Source organism: Engystomops pustulosus, chromosome 5 (genome assembly GCF_040894005.1).
Source record: "Engystomops pustulosus chromosome 5, aEngPut4.maternal, whole genome shotgun sequence".
Taxonomy (NCBI): Eukaryota; Metazoa; Chordata; class Amphibia; order Anura; family Leptodactylidae; genus Engystomops; species Engystomops pustulosus.
In genome coordinates, this window is record NC_092415.1 from 207861734 (window position 1) to 207882125 (window position 20392).

At 47.0% G+C, this 20392-nt stretch overlaps 1 protein-coding gene and 1 long non-coding RNA gene across 3 annotated transcripts in view; both read left to right on the top strand.

Moving 5' to 3' along the window:
• NOS3 (nitric oxide synthase 3) overlaps positions 1-20392 on the top strand; it is a 58632-nt gene that overhangs the window by 2282 nt on the left and 35958 nt on the right. The window contains exons 2-7 of the mRNA XM_072154451.1: positions 16824-16920; positions 17293-17441; positions 18751-18913; positions 18990-19081; positions 19424-19565; positions 19697-19836. Coding sequence (XP_072010552.1) covers positions 16824-16920; positions 17293-17441; positions 18751-18913; positions 18990-19081; positions 19424-19565; positions 19697-19836 — 783 coding nt within the window. The remainder of the gene's footprint in view (positions 1-16823; positions 16921-17292; positions 17442-18750; positions 18914-18989; positions 19082-19423; positions 19566-19696; positions 19837-20392) is intronic.
• On the top strand, positions 201-15083 carry LOC140133836 (uncharacterized). 2 transcript variants are annotated; one of them, XR_011855949.1, is made up of 3 exons: positions 201-318; positions 8341-8469; positions 14686-15083. It is a non-coding gene; the product is annotated as an uncharacterized lncRNA (long non-coding RNA). The 2 variants fall into 2 exon arrangements; XR_011855950.1 differs by having other exon boundaries at positions 14732-15083.

Here is a 20392-nt window from a genome sequence, read left to right on the forward strand (position 1 = left end):
TCTGGGTGAAATGCTCTGCAGCCTGTCTGGGGGGGGCTGGATGAAATGCGCTGCAGCCTGTCTGGTGGAGGGGGGGGGGGGGGCTGGGTGAAATGCTCTGCAGCCTGACTGTAATGTATATTTTGGAGTTGTCGCTGAGTGTGAACATGTTGGTGTGGATGGCACGAAGCCTGGATATAGCTCAGCCCAGCGCCTGCTAATGTACCGGATCAGGTGTCCGAGCCCAGTTTTACATAGCTAACTAATAGGAAAGGTCAGAGGAAGGGACAGAGGATAAGAGCTGCAGCAGTGAGAGGATACACAGCTCAGGGATGAATAGTGAGTATGGACAGTGAGTAAGCGTGGTGAGTCCTGCTGAGGGTGGCTGTGGGCTTGTGTGTGCACGGTGTCCTAGAGGTCATCTGGAGACCTGGTGTTATCATCAATATCATTGCATGGCGTATCATAGAGTTGTAAAGTGGTCTGGGCCTCAGTGAGTAAGTGCACCATGATGTAGAGAGTGGATGTGTATCACAGTATCATGATCATCATTATGGCCTATTGTATGTATGAGCTACTGAGCTGATTGCAAGGGGGAATCGATGAGAAAGTGATGTGGATTTGGAGAGTAGACTTAAACAGAAGTGCTATGTTTCACTTGGTGTGGACTCTGAGAGAATGGAACAGCGTATTCTATATTAATAAGTAGGCCAGTGAGTAAGTAGGCTACAAGTATTGGACCAGTGAGTAAGTGATCTGAGGATTAATGAGTAGGTGAGTGTAAAGCTCTGTGCATCATTAAGCATCAGGACCAATAGGTGGATTGGCATGCTATGGCAACACCCCTGCCAACTAATCGGCAAGGTGGTGGTAGCGAATAGCGCCGTCTGCATGTCAGGAGCCGTTAGGGAGACTGATCACCTCTCCAGGAGGTCTCCTAAATAATGGAGATCTTGTAATTGCAGCTGTAGCCATTGCTTGCTAAGGCATGAGTTAACAATGTGAAATGTTGTTGTCCAATAAGAATCTCTGTACTATTGTAAAGCAAGCTAGAAGCTTACTGGAGAGTTCTGCCGCCTGAACAAGGGAGTATAAAAACCCCTGGTGGGTGGGAGCACATGGTCAGTCTGCAAACACTGTCAGAATTAGGAGGAGAGCGAGAGACTCCGTCTTGGAGCACATGTCAGCAAAGCAACCAGAGGAGTGTTCAGCGCCTGCAGAGTTGCTCCAGCCAGTGGGGCTCATTTATTAAGGGCTCCGCGGCCGCACTTTCGTCGGGTTTCCTGAATTTTTCTATTTTGCGCCAAATTCCGCCGGGATTTTGACGCACGCGATCGGATTTTGGCGCCGGCTTTCACACGACAGAAATTGGAGGCATGGCCTTTGGACAACCCAATGGATTTGGAAAAAACACGGAATTTAAAAAACTAAATGTGTCGCAAGATCATACACTTACATCCACCAGGAAGAAGCAGGTGAACTCCGGTAGACCTCAGGGCAGCAGCGACACCTACTGGATATCGGGCGCACGACCTTAGTGAATCCCGGCAGAACCCGAATCCACGTCGGGCAACGCGCCGCGGGATCGTGACAGGACCGGGTAAGTAAATGAGCCCCAGTGTTTTAATACCAGGAAGCAGAAGTGTCAAGGCAAGTTGCCTGACACATTAGGGCAAGTCAGGAGACTTAAGCCCCAGAGCCGAGATCCACCATCTGGACTTGGCTCCATCTCTACCTTTGAGAAGTGGACTGCCTCCAAGCTGAAACAGAAATTCTTTGGGAAAAGACTTTTTCCCTACAGGGGATGTGGAAGGCTGTCATCTGCCTAGACCCTAAAGAGGCTGAAATTTCTGATCAAACCCTACAGGAACAATTTATTAAAGGGCTTCTGGATAAGCATCATATATGTCAATTAAAAATGCGATCTCTTCAACACTCCCAGGCTTCTTTCCTTGAGTTTAAGGAGATCGCCATTGACATCCTCGGAGAACGATTGGCTACTGAAGCCTCAGCTGCTCTAGCCTCTTTCCAGCGCAACTGGCAACACCGAAGAAGTCGCTGTCCTGGCAGAGCAGGTCACCGTCCTGACAGATACGATGAGCAAAATGCTTGAGCGACTGGCGCAGTTGGAAGTAACTTCCTCGTCAAAGAGGAAAAAACCACCTGATACTTCCTCACAGCCAGACGCACCCCATGTCTCCCTGGCCAAACAGCATCCAACTCCGGCAAGGTCCCTGATCACCTGGAGTCGAAGAGAACTGAGATTGCGGTGTGGCTACTGCTGCCGATGAGGGCATGAGGAGAACGAGTGCCATAGATTAAATGACAAACCCTTGAAGCTACGGGACGATCTGAAAGGATCCGTCGACGCCGGGTTGACAAGGAAAAAAGACTGAGCACGCCTCTTGAAAAGGAGAACTCTGGATCCCGTCACCTATGACTTACTGTATCAAATTGTGATCCAAGAAGGGATGCCAAGATAGTGCTGGATATGTAGAATGACCAGTCCGGACACTTTCGCACTCTACGGAACATGGAGCACAACATCGGAGCCTGGTGTCGGGAGTACGCATCCTGTGCCATCACTGGCAGGGAAGGGGGATGCTTATAAAAGGGCTCCCTTACACCCCATTGTGAGCCAGCACCCTCTGGAGATTGTGGCCCTAGACCATATGACCAGGGGACAGTTTTCGAGTCTCAACCGTTCCAGGAGTTGTGAACTCTTTATGGTTGTAAGAAACTGAGGACCACAGAGTACCACCCGCAAGGAAATGGGCTCTGCGAGAAGATGAACCAGACCCTTCAAGATGCTGAGGACTCTGCCCCCTGCTAAGAGAGCTGACTGGCCAAAACGTCTCCCTGAGTTTGTGTACCTCTACAATAATATCACTCACTGCTCTACGGGATACACTCCCTACTAACTGATGTGGCCTTGGACATGGAAGCCCCTGATAACCAATCTGTGCTTCACAAGGACTGATTGGCTCCAGGAACACCAGAGGCGCCTGGCGGATTCCTCTAACACTGTGAAATGTTGTTGTCCAATAAGAATCTCTGTACTATTGTACCAGCCCATCCTGAAGTTACCAGGCTGTGAACAACCTTCCTGCAGACCAGCTATCTCCCGCCAGCTCACCTGCTTGCTGAATCTGCTGCTACCGCTTCAACTGTAAGTTGAATTGCGCATTGTTTCCTTTGTCTAATCCCTGGATACGGCTGTCTACCACCACGGGCCCCCCATCCATTACCCAGGGATTCCTCCTACATACACCACCTGCTGGAGCCCTGCCAGGCTGTAGGACAGTCCTCCGCTCCCCATACCAAGCACCGTGACCACAGCGTGCCTAGGCCGCAGCCACCAGCCACTCCGGTATTCTGGGCCCCGGCTGCCTCCAGGCCCCAAGAAAAGGCTAGGCCCCGGTGAGGGAGGTTAGTCTTGGTGCTAGACCGAAGAAACGCACGTTGGGACTCGCTCAATAGTTCAGAGTAGTTTAGGATTACTATATCGTGAGGTGCAGATCAGCAATCAGTTACCCAGTGTAGAATGGGCGTCCAGTGCTTGCGTCTCATACTCAGGGCTCCTTCACACTGGCGTTGGTGCTCAGCTTCTCATCCGTTACGTTTTGTCTCCGTTGTGTCTCAGTTTTTCTTCTGTTTCTGTGATGCATCATTTTTGTCTCCAATTTTCTTCCGTTTCGCTCCACGTCCACAAAAAAACCTGCAGATGTGACATTGCTTTAAAAACCTCACACCTGGTCTCTCAGCATCATCAGTGAAAAAACACAGATGTTTCATTAGTTTTTTTTGCGGACCCATAGACTTCTATTGCCTTGATCCACATCAGTGAAAAAAATAGGACATGTTTCCTAATATTTTCCACGGATAACAGATTAGTAAAAAATACAAGCCACTCATAGAAATCAATGGCTCTGCGAGGAATCTGTGGAAATAACTGAACCACTGAACCGGTCTCTTCCACACTCCTATCCCCATCCTAATTATTATAATTAGTGAATGAATTATAATTAATGGCTTAGTGAGAATGTGCACTAAATGCACTATGGATTAGTGAATAAGTGAGCTGGATGCATGTGGATTAGTGAATAAGTGAGCTGGGTGCATGTGGATTAGTGAATAAGTGAGCTGGGTGCATGCAGATTAGTGAATAAGTGAGCTGGGTGCATGCAGATTAGTGAATAATTGAGCTGGATGCATGTGGATTAGTGAATAAGTGAGCTGGATGCATGTGGATTAGTGAATAATTGAGCTGGATGCATGCGGATTACTGAATAAGTGAGCTGGATGCATGCAGATTAGTGAATAAGTGAGCTGGGTGCATGCGGATTAGTGAATAAGTGAGCTGGGTGCATGTGGATTAGTGAATAAGTGAGCTGGATGCATGTGGATTAGTAAATAAGTGAGCTGGATGCATGTGGATTAGTGAATAAGTGAGCTGGATGCATGTGGATTAGTGAATAAGTGAGCTGGGTGCATGTGGATTAGTGAATAAGTGAGCTGGGTGCATGCAGATTAGTGAATAAGTGAGCTGGGTGCATGCAGATTAGTGAATAATTGAGCTGGATGCATGTGGATTAGTGAATAAGTGAGCTGGATGCATGTGGATTAGTGAATAATTGAGCTGGATGCATGCGGATTACTGAATAAGTGAGCTGGATGCATGCAGATTAGTGAATAAGTGAGCTGGATGCATGTGGATTAGTGAATAAGTGAGCTGGATGCATGTGGATTAGTGAATAAGTGAGCTGGATGCATGTGGATTAGTAAATAAGTGAGCTGGATGCATGTGGATTAGTGAATAAGTGCGCTGGATGCATGTGGATTACTGAATAAGTGAGCTGGGTGCATGCAAATTAGTGAATAAGTGAGCTGGGTACATGGTGGATTAGTGAATAAGTGAGCTGGGTACATGGTGGATTAGTGAATAAGTGAGCTGGGTGCATGTGGATTAGTGAATAAGTGAGCTGGGTACATGGTGGATTAGTGAATAAGTGAGCTGGGTGCATGTGGATTAGTGAATAAGTGAGCTGGATGCATGTGGATTAGTGAACAAGTGATCTGGGTACATGGTGGACAATATATTTCCGTGTTAATATCTTATGAAATCTTTACAAACAGGACACAAAGATGTGAAATCCTGATGTTACAGTTTGTGTTGCACAACCCTGGATGCAGTGTGGTCACATGATATAGTTACTGTGTGGCGCTTCTACCCATTATCATTCGGCGGCTCGTTGCGATAGTTCTGTGTGTGTCTTTGGAGCGCCACTTCCAGGTCACATTCATTAAAGTGACATTCAATACATTAAATAATTGCAGGATGAGTAAAAAGAAAATCGCAAGCACATACACCAGGATCTGGCTATACACATTGTTGCAGTAGTTCTATGTTGTGAGTGGTGGGAAACCCTAGTGCCATTGTTTTGTAGCCAAAGATATAAATGTCCCCCATTGGCTCTTTGCGATAGTTCTATGCAGGGCCGGTCCCAGGTTTCAGAAGGCCCCTGGGCGACAGGACCTCCGTGGCCCCTTTTACAGTGAGCTCCTGTGGCGGCATTAAAAAATTCTAAACTTAAAAAGGTCTCCTTTTCCCTAAAATATTTTGTAGTTTACCATACCAAACCGCCCACTCATGGTTATTAATTAGCTAAACCCCCCCTCACCCCTGAGGATTCATTATGTACAGCCTTATGTGGGCCCCCCAGCAGCTCTGGGCCCGGGTTCTGTGTCTCCCTTTGGAGCTCCGCTGCTTTTCAGATTTATTAAAGTGGCGTTGGCCCTATAATAAATCTCTCTCGGGATTTTTTTAAGTAATCGCAAGGAGTGAAATTGCGACTTTTTTGAAATTATTTTTTTTAAAAACCATAGCTCTGGCTCTGCACGGCGCTGCACTAGCAGTGGTTCTATAAGTGACTATTTCTGAGTGGCAGGAAAAGGCTCCTGCAATTTTGTAACTCCAAAAGATCGCAAAAAAAATCCTTTGCAATTTTGTTTCCACTTTTTACACCAAGAAGGTAGTGATAAATCAGACTGCTGATTGTTCTGTGTATTAGGGGGTAAGTGCTCTGAGTGGTATGGACGCTCGAGTACAGTCAAGTGTAGTCTAAGGGCTTGTTCACACAGACGTATCTCTTCTGCATCAATATCAGTCTGTTTTGTGTCAGAATTGTATCCACATTCTTTTTTCCATGTCCATATGGCATATGCTGCTATAAGGCTTAGTGAGTAAGTGCGCTGATGTGTGGGGCTGTGTAGTAGTATGTGTGGGGTGATGTAGTAGTAAGTGCGCTGATTGCTCTGTGTAGTAGTAAGTGCGCTGATTGCTCTGTGTAGTAGTAAGTGCGCTAATTGCTCTGTGTAGTAGTAAGTGCGCTAATTGCTCTGTGTAGTAGTAAGTGCGCTAATTGCTCTGTGTAGTAGTAAGTGCGCTGATTGCTCTGTGTAGTAGTAAGTGCGCTGATTGCTCTGTGTAGTAGTAAGTGCGCTGATTGCTCTGTGTAGCAGTAAGTGCGCTGATTGCTCTGTGTAGCAGTAAGTGCGCTGATTGCTCTGTGTAGCAGTAAGTGCGCTGATTGCTCTGTGTAGCAGTAAGTGCGCTGATTGCTCTGTGTAGCAGTAAGTGCGATGATTGCTCTGTGTAGTAGTAAGTGCGATGATTGCTCTGTGTAGCAGTAAGTGCGCTGATTGCTCTGTGTAGTAGTAAGTGCGCTGATTGCTCTGTGTAGTAGTAAGTGCGCTGATTGCTCTGTGTAGCAGTAAGTGCGCTGATTGCTCTGTGTAGTAGTCAGTGCGATGATTGCTCTGTGTAGTAGTAAGTGCGCTGATTGCTCTGTGTAGCAGTCAGTGCGCTGATTGCTCTGTGTAGTAGTAAGTGCGCTGATTGCTCTGTGTAGCAGTCAGTGCGCTGATTGCTCTGTGTAGTAGTAAGTGCGCTGATTGCTCTGTGTAGCAGTAAGTGCGCTAATTGCTCTGTGTAGTAGTAAGTGCGCTGATTGCTCTGTGTAGCAGTAAGTGCGCTGATTGCTCTGTGTAGTAGTCAGTGCGATGATTGCTCTGTGTAGTAGTAAGTGCGCTGATTGCTCTGTGTAGCAGTCAGTGCGCTGATTGCTCTGTGTAGTAGTAAGTGCGCTGATTGCTCTGTGTAGTAGTCAGTGCGCTGATTGCTCTGTGTAGCAGTAAGTGCGCTGATTGCTCTGTGTAGTAGTAAGTGCGCTGATTGCTCTGTGTAGCAGTAAGTGCGATGATTGCTCTGTGTAGCAGTAAGTGCGATGATTGCTCTGTGTAGCAGTAAGTGCGATGATTGCTCTGTGTAGTAGTAAGTGCGATGATTGCTCTGTGTAGTAGTAAGTGCGATGATTGCTCTGTGTAGCAGTAAGTGCGATGATTGCTCTGTGTAGCAGTAAGTGTGATGATTGCTCTGTGTAGCAGTAAGTGCGATGATTGCTCTGTGTAGTAGTAAGTGCGCTGATTGCTCTGTGTAGTAGTAAGTGCGCTGATTGCTCTGTGTAGTAGTAAGTGCGCTGATTGCTCTGTGTAGTAGTAAGTGCGCTGATTGCTCTGTGTAGTAGTAAGTGCGCTGAGTGCTCTGTGTAGCAGTAAGTGCGCTGATTGCTCTGTGTAGCAGTAAGTGCGCTGATTGCTCTGTGTAGTAGTAAGTGCGCTGATTGCTCTGTGTAGCAGTAAGTGCGCTGATTGCTCTGTGTATTAGTAAGTGCGCTGATTGCTCTGTGTATTAGTAAGTGCGCTGAGTGCTCTGTGTATTAGTAAGTGCGCTGAGTGCTCTGTGTAGTAGTAAGTGCGCTGAGTGCTCTGTGTAGCAGTAAGTGCGCTGATTGCTCTGTGTAGCAGTAAGTGCGCTGATTGCTCTGTGTATTAGTAAGTGCGCTGATTGCTCTGTGTAGTAGTAAGTGCGCTGATTGCTCTGTGTAGCAGTAAGTGCGCTGATTGCTCTGTGTAGTAGGGCGCTGATTGCTCTGTGTAGTAGTAAGTGCGCTGAGTGCTCTGTGTAGCAGTAAGTGCGCTGATTGCTCTGTGTAGCAGTAAGTGCGCTGATTGCTCTGTGTAGCAGTAAGTGCGCTGATTGCTCTGTGTATTAGTAAGTGCGCTGAGTGCTCTGTGTAGTAGTAGTAAGTGCGCTGAGTGCTCTGTGTAGTAGTAAGTGCGCTGAGTGCTCTGTGTAGCAGTAAGTGCGCTGATTGCTCTGTGTAGCAGTAAGTGCGCTGATTGCTCTGTGTATTAGTAAGTGCGCTGATTGCTCTGTGTATTAGTAAGTGCGCTGAGTGCTCTGTGTATTAGTAAGTGCGCTGAGTGCTCTGTGTAGTAGTAAGCGGTCTCTATTTTGAGGCATTCGTTCTCTGGAGAGATGGATTATGGGGTCCCTGCGATGTGTCTTCCCTGCAGCGAGGAGACCCCCAGGAGAATTGTGTGAATCCTGATCAGGATGTCAGAGAGCCAAAGACTGCAACTACAGAGGTGAGTAGGCGACTTACCGTAACTGCTAGAATACGTTCACACTGGTCTCGTAGGTTATGTGTCTACCTCCTCAGTGATACGTTCTGCAGATTATTACACCTGTAACCTCTCTAGAGCTCTGCAGAACATCGCTCTATCCCCTCTACCTCCTCAGTGATACGTAGTGATACGTTCTGCAGATTATTACACCTGTAACCTCTCTAGATACGTGCAGAGCGTCGCTCCCGCCACCTCCTCAGTGATACATAGTGATACGTTCTGCAGATTATTACACCTGTAACCTCTGTAGACACGTGCAGAGCGTCGCTCCCGCTACCTCCTGTCATATACATTCTGCAGTCTCTGTAATGACGTCCATGGATTTGTCCTCTGGTTATTTTTGGCGAGCGTTAGTCCGGCGCGCTCTGGTCATGTGATAGGTGTGGGATTTAGTAGTGGATCATGTGGTAGGGGTATCGCCTGCTGCAGGACATTGTATTTATATGCTGGCAGCTGCGTCACCCTGCGCTGCAGACGCTTCAATCCTTCACCTCTGACCCCGAGTCACAGCAATAGGACCAGACTGATGCAGAACTGTATAGGACACAATGCAGGGTTACTATGGGAGCTCTGGAGGGATGTGTCCTCACACTGCTGTGCTCTGTGTTCTCTGCAGCCAGTCATCCCTGCAGTATGTTGCTAGTAGCAGCAGGACTGTGGATTTATATTCCAAGAATGTAGCTCCTCCAAGTGCACTAGCGGTGTCCTCACACTGCTGTTCCCTTTAGGGTGCATTCACACATGGTGTTAACGCATGCGCAGCACAACAGCAGAGGAGGAGATTTGCCTGTGTGAACGCACACTTACCCTTTGCATTGAGCCTCTAACACTGTTGTGCTCTCATCTCTCTGCTTTGAGCTGCTTCACAACCCACCTCATTCGCTGTGAGTGACTGCTTTATTATCCAATCACAAGCCGGCTACAGGTATGACTCGCCACAGCGGGAGGACACAGCTCCTGGACACTTGTAAAAGCTACAATCCTGGAATATAACTCCATATCTCATAGTCCTTTTTCTAAACTGTGCAGCACAACGCAATTAGGGAGGAAGTTTACTCAAATATTTCTCTTTTTAAAATGGGACATAAAGTGGGTGATGAGTATTCAGCCCCCGGTGATGAGTATTCAGCCCCCAGTATTGAGTATTCAGCCCCCGGTGATGAGTATTCAGCCCCCAGTGATGAGTATTGGGCCCCCGGTGATGAGTATTGGGCCCCCGGTGATGAGTATTGGGCCCCCGGTGATGAGAATTTGGCCCATTTTCTCAGTGATGAGTAGAAGCTTTGGAACTGGTGCAGACAGGAGTCTTCTTGGGAAGATGCTGCAAGTTTCTGTCCCCTGGATTTGGGGATCCTCTGCCTCTTCCCTGCAGATCCTCTCCAGGTCCCTCAGGTCGAATGGTGAACGTTGGTGGAGGAAATTTTTCTCTGTAAACCCTAGAGATGGTTGTGCGTGAAAATCCCAGTAGATCAGCAGTTTCTGAAATACTCAGACCAGCCCTTCTGGCACCAACAACCATGCCACGTTCACAGGCCACAAATCACCTTTCATCCCCATACTGATGCTCGGGAGAACTGCAGGAGATTGTCTGGACCATGTCTACATGCCTAAATGCACTGAGTTGCCGCCATGTGATTGGCTGATTAGAAATTAAGTGTTAACGAGCAGTTGGACAGGTGCACCTAATAAAGTGGCCGGTGAGTGTATAATTCAATACAGCTGGATTCCTTCCAAGGAGGATTGGAAGGAAATGAGCAGCATGTGAGTTACATATCACTGTCACAGCAAAATGCGCTGAATACTTATATCCATATGATATTTCAGCTTTTATTGATTAATAAATTGGCACAAATATCTTCTTTCCTGTCTTTTTCCTATCAGGCTGGGGGCAGAGGGCACATTAATGAGCAAAAAAAAGAACTATTTTGATCTCACCAATTGGCTGAAATGAAACAAAGAGTACAAAAATGTAAAGGGGTCTGAATACTTTCCATACCCATATCAATTAACCAATGTTGCCTGTATTAGGTGTTTGATCTGCCTATACTTTGGGTGGGCTAAAGGGGACCCTATTAATTATTTGTGATTCATGTCCTATATATACAGACCTGGAAAATCCAAAGTTAGGAAGTACACTAAAGGGAACACCGATGGTGCAGTCACACGTGGCATTTCCAAACACATTGGAGAAGCTGGGAAGAGGAGATTTGACTGATTACATAGCTGTTACACAGTTGTTTACAAAATGCATGTGTTAACACAATGTAAATACATGTGTTAACCAAGAATGTGTTAACATTGCGTTCACACATGCGTTTTGTAAATACAATGTTAACAGCTATGTAATTGGTCAAATATCCTCTTCTCTTAAGGGGATGACACACGTAGCGCTTTATCTGCGCTTACAAACGCAGACAAAGCCGCGCCCACCAGGTCGGGCCTTGGCCCGATCGCATCGGCGTTTCTATGGAAACGCCTGCGATCGGCAATGAGCCGCCGGTGTTTTGCGTTAATTTAGCGCAAAACACCGGCGGCTCGTTCCTGATCGCAGGCGTTTCCATAGAAATGCCGATGCGATCAGGCTGAGGCCCGGCCCAGTGGGTGCGGCTTTGTCTGCGCTTGCGTTTGCAAGTGCATACAAAGCGCTACGTGTGGCACCATGTACGCCTACGTGTGGTTTTAAACTTGTGCGTTTTTGGATAGTTTACCTTGCGTTTGGCTGGTTTGAATACATTTCAAAGCTGCCTACACTTCCAGAAATTAAGAAAAGCAGATTCAAACCAGCCAAACACACGGTAAACATCCAAAAAAACCACAAGTTTAAAACCACATTCATTTTCAGTGCGTTTGAAAACATATGCGTAAATGCCACGTGTGAACAAACCCTTAAATCTCACATTCAGATTTGAAAGAATTAAATCTTTGTTTATTTATTGCGTAATGGGAAGTGCTGAGACCAATAAAACATAAAAATGATGAAAAATGCAATGAATATCTCCTGGAGGCCAGGGTATGGAATGATGATGGTCGAAATCAAAGTTGAAAATCACCATTTCGACCCGTTGTCTATTCCATTTGCACAACAACAAAATTGCACTGTGAAATTGATTCACAGTCAGTGTTTATTCATTACTGCACAAGATGATGTCACAAAAGCATGCTCCTGATAAGGCACAGTATTGTAGTGTCTGTGGCTTCCACATGCCTTCATGATTTCCCTTAAACACTCATGCATGCTCCTGATGAGGCTCAGTATTGTGTGTGGCTTCCACCTCCCTGTATGACCTCCCTACAACACCTGGGCATGCTCCTGATGAGGCTCAGTATTGTGTGTGACCTCCACGTGCCTGTGTGACCTCCCAACAACACTTCGGCATGCTCCTGATGAGGCTCAGTATTGTGTGTGACCTCCACGTGCCTGTGTGACCTCCCAACAACACCTCGGCATGCTCCTGATGAGGCTCAGTATTGTGTGTGACCTCCACGTGCCTGTGTGACCTCCCAACAACACTTCGGCATGCTCCTGATGAGGTTCAGTATTGTGTGTGACCTCCACGTGCCTGTATGACCTCCCTACAACACCTCGGCATGCTCCTGATGAGGCTCAGTATTGTGTGTGGCTTCCACCTCCCTGTATGACCTCCCTACAACACCTGGGCATGCTCCTGATGAGGCTCAGTATTGTGTGTGACCTCCACGTGCCTGTATGACCTCCCAACAACACTTCGGCATGCTCCTGATGAGGCTCAGTATTGTGTGTGGCCTCCACGTGCCTGTATGACCTCCCTACAACACCTCGGCATGCTCCTGATGAGGCTCAGTATTGTGTGTGGCTTCCACCTCCCTGTATGACCTCCCTACAACACCTCGGCATGCTCCTGATGAGGCTCAGTATTGTGTGTGGCTTCCACCTCCCTGTATGACCTCCCTACAACACCTGGGCATGCTCCTGATGCGGCTCAGTATTGTGTGTGACCTCCACGTGCCTGTATGACCTCCCAACAACACTTCGGCATGCTCCTGATGAGGCTCAGTATTGTGTGTGGCCTCCACGTGCCTGTATGACCTCCCTACAACACCTCGGCATGCTCCTGATGAGACTCAGTATTGTGTGTGGCTTCCACCTCCCTGTATGACCTCCCTACAACACCTTGGCATGCTCCTGATGAGGCTCAGTATTGTGTGTGGCTTCCACCTCCCTGTATGACCTCCCTACAACACCTCGGCATGCTCCTGATGAGGCTCAGTATTGTGTGTGACCTCCACGTGCCTGTATGACCTCCCAACAACACTTCGGCATGCTCCTGATGAGGCTCAGTATTGTGTGTGGCCTCCACGTGCCTGTATGACCTCCCTACAACACCTCGGCATGCTCCTGATGAGGCTCAGTATTGTGTGTGGCTTCCACCTCCCTGTATGACCTCCCTACAACACCTCGGCATGCTCCTAATGAGGCTCAGTATTGTGTGTGGCTTCCACCTCCCTGTATGACCTCCCTACAACACCTCGGCATGCTCCTGATGAGGCTCAGTATTGTGTATGGCCTCCACGTGCCTGTATGACATCCCTACAACACCTGGGCATGCTCCTGATGAGGCTCAGTATTGTGTATGGCCTCCACATGCCTGTATGACCTCCCTACAACACCTCAGCATGCTCCTGATGAGGCTCAGTATTGTGTGTGGCTTCCACCTCCCTGTATGACCTCCCTACAACACCTCGGCATGCTCCTGATGAGGCTCAGTATTGTGTATGGCCTCCACATGCCTGTATGACCTCCCTACAACACCTCGGCATCTCAAGATGATGCTCAGTATAGTGTGTGGCCTCCATGTGCCTGTATGTCCTCCCTACAGCACCTGTGTATGTTCCTAATGAGGTTAAGTAGTGTGTGGCCTCTATGACCTCCCTACAGCACCTGTGTATGTTCCTGATGAGGTTAAGTAGTGTGTGGCCTCCACATGCCTGCATGACCTCCCTACAACACCTAGTTGGATGTTCTCCCAAGGGATTTCCTCCAAGACCGGGATTAAACTCCTAGACATTCTGTAGTGAATTGAAGGAGACATGATATTTCGATTGGATTGGGTAGCGGGCAGGACAGTCCACAGCATCAATGCTTTAAGGTCTAGCAATTTCATGCATCAGAAGGAACCCATACTCTGCATATGGTCTCACAGTGAGTCTGAGGATCATCCCGGGACCTAATGGCAGTCAGGGAACTTGTGGCGAGCACATGGAGGGATGTGCGGCCCCACACTATTACTGACCCAATGCTAAACCGGAGGATGTTGCAGGCAGCAGAACGTTGCACAATGTCTGCTGACTCATCTGCTAAGTCTGAACCTACTCTTACTCTCAGAGCAGGGTGCAAATATCCAGTCTGCTAGTCTTAATGTTCTCTTACAAATGCCATTCACTCTGGACGGTGTTGGGCTGTAAGCAACGCACCAACTTGTAGATGTTGGGCCCTCGTACCACTCTTACGCTACCTTTAGGGCTGAGAGCAATAGCAAATTGCAAATCTGACCAAAACAACAGCCAAAAAGGATGAAAAGTGAGAAATTGTCTGTGGTCACCACCTGCAGAACCGCTGCTTTATAGGGGGTGTCTTGCTCATTGTCGACCTGTTGCCTGTTCCAGCAGGAGAAATTGATTTGTAGTCGGTGTTTATTCATTCCTGGACAGAACGAGGTTACAGAAGTGATTGGCTTGGAGTCACATTGGGGTGTTTAGGTGTCCCCTTTATTTATTTTAGCAGTGTATGTCCTTCAGTAGCTACTGAGTTTCCAAGTCCAAGAGGCGGAGGTCCCTGGTCCCTGGTGGTCCTCTCTATAAGGAAGCTGAGGTCACAGTAACACTTAGAGGTCACACTCATCCTCCTGCCCCAAGAGCTGACACTTCTCCCGTGTGTCCCCCAAGAGTGTAGGAAGGACGAACCCAGTTCCATTATTAAAATCTCATTTCCCATCAAACCAAATCCAGAGCACAGGAGTGAAGGTGCCAGGATCCCCATTGTTATGTGCAGGAAAGTTGACGTCAGCAGGATTGTAAGGTCAACTATTCCGAGTCCAGCTCCACGTGCCATGTGTCCTGCTGGACATCCCCACCCCCGCAGTAATAATGTGTGTAGTGCCATTTCTTTTTCATTCATTTTCTATTGTCTACTTTGAGTAGCTGTATCTACTACATCTCGCTACAGGATAAGAAATGTCATCTACAGGGCTGTGGAGATGGAAAGCCAAACCTCTGACTCCAACTTCCTCAATTTCCCAAACTCCGACTCCACCAAAATGGTCACAACTCCAACTCCACAGTCCTGTTTTCCTGGTATGTACACAGTGACTGCACCAGCAGCAGAATAGTGAGTGCAGCTCTGGTGTATAATACAGGATGTAACTCAGGATCAGTACAGGATAAGTAATGTCATGTATGTACACAGTGACTGCACCAGCAGCAGAATAGTGAGTGCAGCTCTGGTGTATAATACAGGATGTAACTCAGGATCAGTACAGGATAAGTAATGTCATGTATGTACACAGTGACTGCACCAGCAGCAGAATAGTGAGTGCAGCTCTGGGGTATAATACAGGATGTAACTCAGGATCAGTACAGGATAAGTAATGTCATGTATGTACACAGTGACTGCACCAGCAGCAGAATAGTGAGTGCAGCTCTGGGGTATAATACAGGATGTAACTCAGGATCAGTACAGGATAAGTAATGTCATGTATGTACACAGTGACTGCACCAGCAGCAGAATAGTGAGTGCAGCTCTGGGGTATAATACAGGATGTAACTCAGGATCAGTACAGGATAAGTAATGTCATGTATGTACACAGTGACTGCACCAGCAGCAGAATAGTGAGTGCAGCTCTGGGGTATAATACAGGATGTAACTCAGGATCAGTACAGGATAAGTAATGTCATGTATGTACACAGTGACTGCACCAGCAGCAGAATAGTGAGTGCAGCTCTGGGGTATAATACAGGATGTAACTCAGGATCAGTACAGGATAAGTAATGTTATGTATGTACACAGTGACTGCACCAGCAGCAGAATAGTGAGTGCAGCTCTGGAGTATAATACAGGATGTAACTCAGGATCAGTACAGGATAAGTAATGCCATGTATGTACACAGTGACTGCACCAGCAGCAGAATAGTGAGTGCAGCTCTGGAGTATAATACAGGATGTAACTCAGGATCAGTACAGGATAAGTAATGTCATGTATGTACACAGTGACTGCACCAGCAGCAGAATAGTGAGTGCAGCTCTGGGGTATAATACAGGATGTAACTCAGGATCAGTACAGCATAAGTAATGTCATGTATGTACACAGTGACTGCACCAGCAGCAGAATAGTGAGTGCAGCTCTGGGGTATAATACAGGATGTAACTCAGGATCAGTACAGGATAAGTAATGTTATGTATGTACACAGTGACTGCACCAGCAGCAGAATAGTGAGTGCAGCTCTGGAGTATAATACAGGATGTAACTCAGGATCAGTACAGGATAAGTAATGTCATGTATGTACACAGTGACTGCACCAGCAGCAGAATAGTGAGTGCAGCTCTGGGGTATAATACAGGATGTAACTCAGGATCAGTACAGGATAAGTAATGTCATGTATGTACACAGTGACTGCACCAGCAGCAGAATAGTGAGTGCAGCTCTGGGGTATAATACAGGATGTAACTCAGGATCAGTACAGGATAAGTAATGTCATGTATGTACACAGTGACTGCACCAGCAGCAGAATAGTGAGTGCAGCTCTGGGGTATAATACAGGATGTAACTCAGGATCAGTACAGGATAAGTAATGTTATGTATGTACACAGTGACTGCACCAGCAGCAGAATAGTGAGTGCAGCTCTGGAGTATAATACAGGATGTAACTCAGGATCAGTACAGGATAAGTAATGCCATGTATGTACACAGTGACTGCACCAGCAGCAGAATAGTGAGTGCAGCTCTGGGGTATAATACAGGATGTAACTCAGGATCAGTACAGGATAAGTAATGTCATGTATGTACACAGTGACTGCACCAGCAGCAGAATAGTGAGTGCAGCTCTGGAGTATAATACAGGATGTAACTCAGGATCAGTACAGGATAAGTAATGTCATGTATGTACACAGTGACTGCACCAGCAGCAGAATAGTGAGTGCAGCTCTGGAGTATAATACAGGATGTAACTCAGGATCAGTACAGGATAAGTAATGTCATGTATGTTCCTTTATGCATATGTATTTGATGTACTTGTTGCTGTCCCTGTACATTATTTATACATGTAACCTGTTTTCTCTTTCAGTACTTCCAACGGAAATCAGAACCAGAAATGTCTCCGCATCAAGAACTGGGAGAACCAGACTTTGTCCTATGACACGCTCAATGTACAGGCGGAGCAGGTACAGGAATGGCTGCATACCCTATAGATATATATTATATTGTGGCAGTAATACTTGGGTTCTGTTCAGACCATTGTATTACATGGTTCTCTATACATTCTGTGCTGAGCTCATCCATTATACAGGATCCTGTGCTGCTGGAATTTGTCAGTGTGACTTTGGTGCTATATTGTGAGACTGCTCCTGCCACCTAGTGGTACAAACCCAGGTCTGCAGTCTGCAAATAATCCAAGCTCATTGCTACAAATGTCCCATCTGTGGTACCATAATAACCAGCAATTCTAAGAAGTTTTCTCCTAATCTTGTATCATATCATATACATGGCGACCATGGAGTTCAGTGATCTTACCATGTATTCATTCCTCCCCATAGGATGTGGCCTGCACAAAGGCTCGCTGCCTGGGCTCCGTCATGTTTCCCCCCCAGATGACCTGTCCTCAGCCTCATGAACCAAAATCCACAGAGATCCTTCTTCCCAAGGCCAAAGACTTCATCAACCAGTATTACAGCTCCATCAAACGGTGCGTGACCCTCCATTGACTGATCTGTAATATCATTCCTGGGATGTGTAGTCTCCGTGCTGGTGCCTGGAGAATCACTGCTATGATGTCTCGCTTACACTGAATGCAGAGAGGAGAGGACAATCTGCTCCATGACTCTTCTATCACCCTAGCATCAGCAGGATCACATAGCACATCGTAGAGCAGTACTGACCTCCACCAGTAATAGCGCACACAGATTACGCAGCGCTGCACACAGTTTGCCAAATCAGTCCCTGTTTCCAATGGGGCTCACAATCTAATCACCTGTTTTGGAGTGTGGGAGGAAACCGGAGGATCCAGAGTAAACGTGCCTGTGTCTCTCCACTATCACTCAGAAGGGATCAGCGGGATCATATAGCACGTTGTAGAGCAGTACTGACCTGTGCTAGTGGGAATAAAGCACTTGGGGTGATAAAGAAACTTATCTCCAGCAGCTTCTGTCTGGACAAGTAGCTTTCATCTGTCTATCAGAAATGTATTCACCTGTATTGATGAGAATCCAGATTGATGAGAATTTAGGAAAGTATAGAGATATTGACCTGTACGGGAAGCATTTGGGGTCTGAGCTCCTGCAGCCGTTGTGTGTCCCTGGGTGTCCCCTCTGAGGCATCAGCAGGATCACACAATTGTAAAGTAAGTAGAATAGAGGCAATATGAGGCTTAATGGGTGCGCTTGTGAACCACTAGTTAGACCAAGGAATGATGCAGTAGGAGCAAATCAACTGATTCCTTGGTCTAACTAGTGGTTCACAAGCGCACCCATTAAGCCTCATATTGCCTCTATTCTACTTGCTCTTACGGTCCTTTAGGACCACCCACGTTTACCGTTAAGGAGATCGTATCCCATTTTATACCGCTCTCAGTCAAGTAACTACCAGGTGAGCAGTTTTCTGTCACTCACCTGACTCCCTATCCAAGCGTTGTCACACGAGGCGCCACCCTCCTCTGTTGTCTTTTTTGTCTCTACTCTGCTGAATTGTAAAGTAAAACTGACCCGTCCTGATGTGAATCTCGTAGCTTTAGAGACCATCATACACTGACTTTATGGGTCTCTTTTCCTATGTTTCTGCTTCTGTCTTCCCCCTCTGTTCTCTATAGACATTATTTAGCTGACAGTCCATCTTGGGGAAACCAAGACTGATTCAGCAAAGGTTTTAGTCTGAAAGTCAAAGTGAGAAGGAGGGAAAGATTATGATCAGATATGACCAGATATGACCGATCTTCACTCCCTCCTCAGGTTCCCTAATATTCAGATGCTCCAACCTAAAACAATCTTTATCTGTCTTAGATCCCAATCTAAGGCTCATACAGAGCGACTAAAGGAGGTAGAGCAGGAGATCCTGACCACAGGAACCTACCAACTCAAGGAGACGGAGCTGATCTTTGGGGCCAAGCAGGCGTGGAGGAACGCAGCTCGGTGCGTGGGCAGGATCCAGTGGTCTAAGCTTCAGGTACTTACCTACGCCATATGATGATTGCAGTGTATTTCCAAACTCTGTGAGCTGTAGGTACTTTATACCTGTGCAGGTGTTTGATGCCAGAGACTGCAGGAGCACCCATGAAATGTTTACCTACATCTGCAACCATATCAAGTACGCCACCAACAAAGGCAACATCAGGTACTGGTACACTGTATTTGGGGGGATCTGTAAAACACATCTGAAGCCCACCATAGTCCTATTTGTAGTCATGGGACCCTACTTTTTAGAAACATTCCCTGACTATAAGCTAATCTGCAAAGATCGTCTGTGATCTATGAGAAAACCCATTCCCTGCAGTGCCCCCACAGGAGAGAGACAGCATTACACCGTGTCCATGTATATCAATGTCTATTCTTATAATGCAGAGCAGGTCCCTCTCCCCTCCAGGCCTCCTGCTTTCTCTCTCCCCTCCATAAGATACATCTTGTGACAACCTCCGACACCTTCTAGGTTTTTCACATTGTGTTTTCCCATCGACAGGTCAGCAATCACCATCTTTCCCCAGAGAAAAGATGGGACGTCAGATTTCCGGATCTGGAACAGCCAGTTAATCCGCTATGCTGGGTACAGACAGGAGGACGACACGGTGGTTGGAGATCCTCTCAATGTGGAGTTGACGGAGGTGGGACTTGTAGAGTCTGCATAGATCTTCCTTCTTTCTGATCTTCTGCTTGATGGTCACCATTGTCTTCCAGGTATCATCTAGTCTGTGGCGTGATGTATGTTGACATTGTACCATTTTCCATCTTACAGCTATGTGTCCAGTTGGGCTGGAAACCAAAAGGTGGCCGCTTTGATGTGCTGCCCCTGCTCTTACAAGCCAATGGAGATGACCCCAAAGTCTTTGAAATTCCTCCGGAACTTGTGTTAGAGGTTCCCCTCAGACACCCAAAGTAAGAGACTAAGTTTGTTTTTAAATCGTTTGGAATAAAGATATGAACTTTTATGGATGTGCTGCCATCTCCTTTCACAACAATCTCTAAGAAACTAAGTACCCCATGAGCTTACAGTGAGCCTATACCTGTGTGGTGCCTTGTCTTTCCCCATTCAGGCATCCTAGCGCTATAGGTTTATCATGTGTAGCGATATGTCCTCTCTAGACCAACTGGGCCAGATCAACACCCTAGATTACAAGGGTATCTCTATTAACCTAATTACCACCCTAGACCACCAGGGTTGTGTGACCCCCTGAGGCACCTAAACATGAACCACTACCTGAGACCACCTGAGATTTTTCCATTGATCCCCATCCCCATCATACACATTTTCTCAGTTTACTATTATAACATAGGATGTAACAATTGCCCACTTCACCACCCAATACAGCCAGAAATGTCAGCATCCAAGGCTATCAAGGGTGTCACCATTGACCACTTAATCACCCTAGACTTACAGGGGGGTCTAATGTAACCATATTGTCACCTCAGATTACCATGGAGGTCTTTGTAT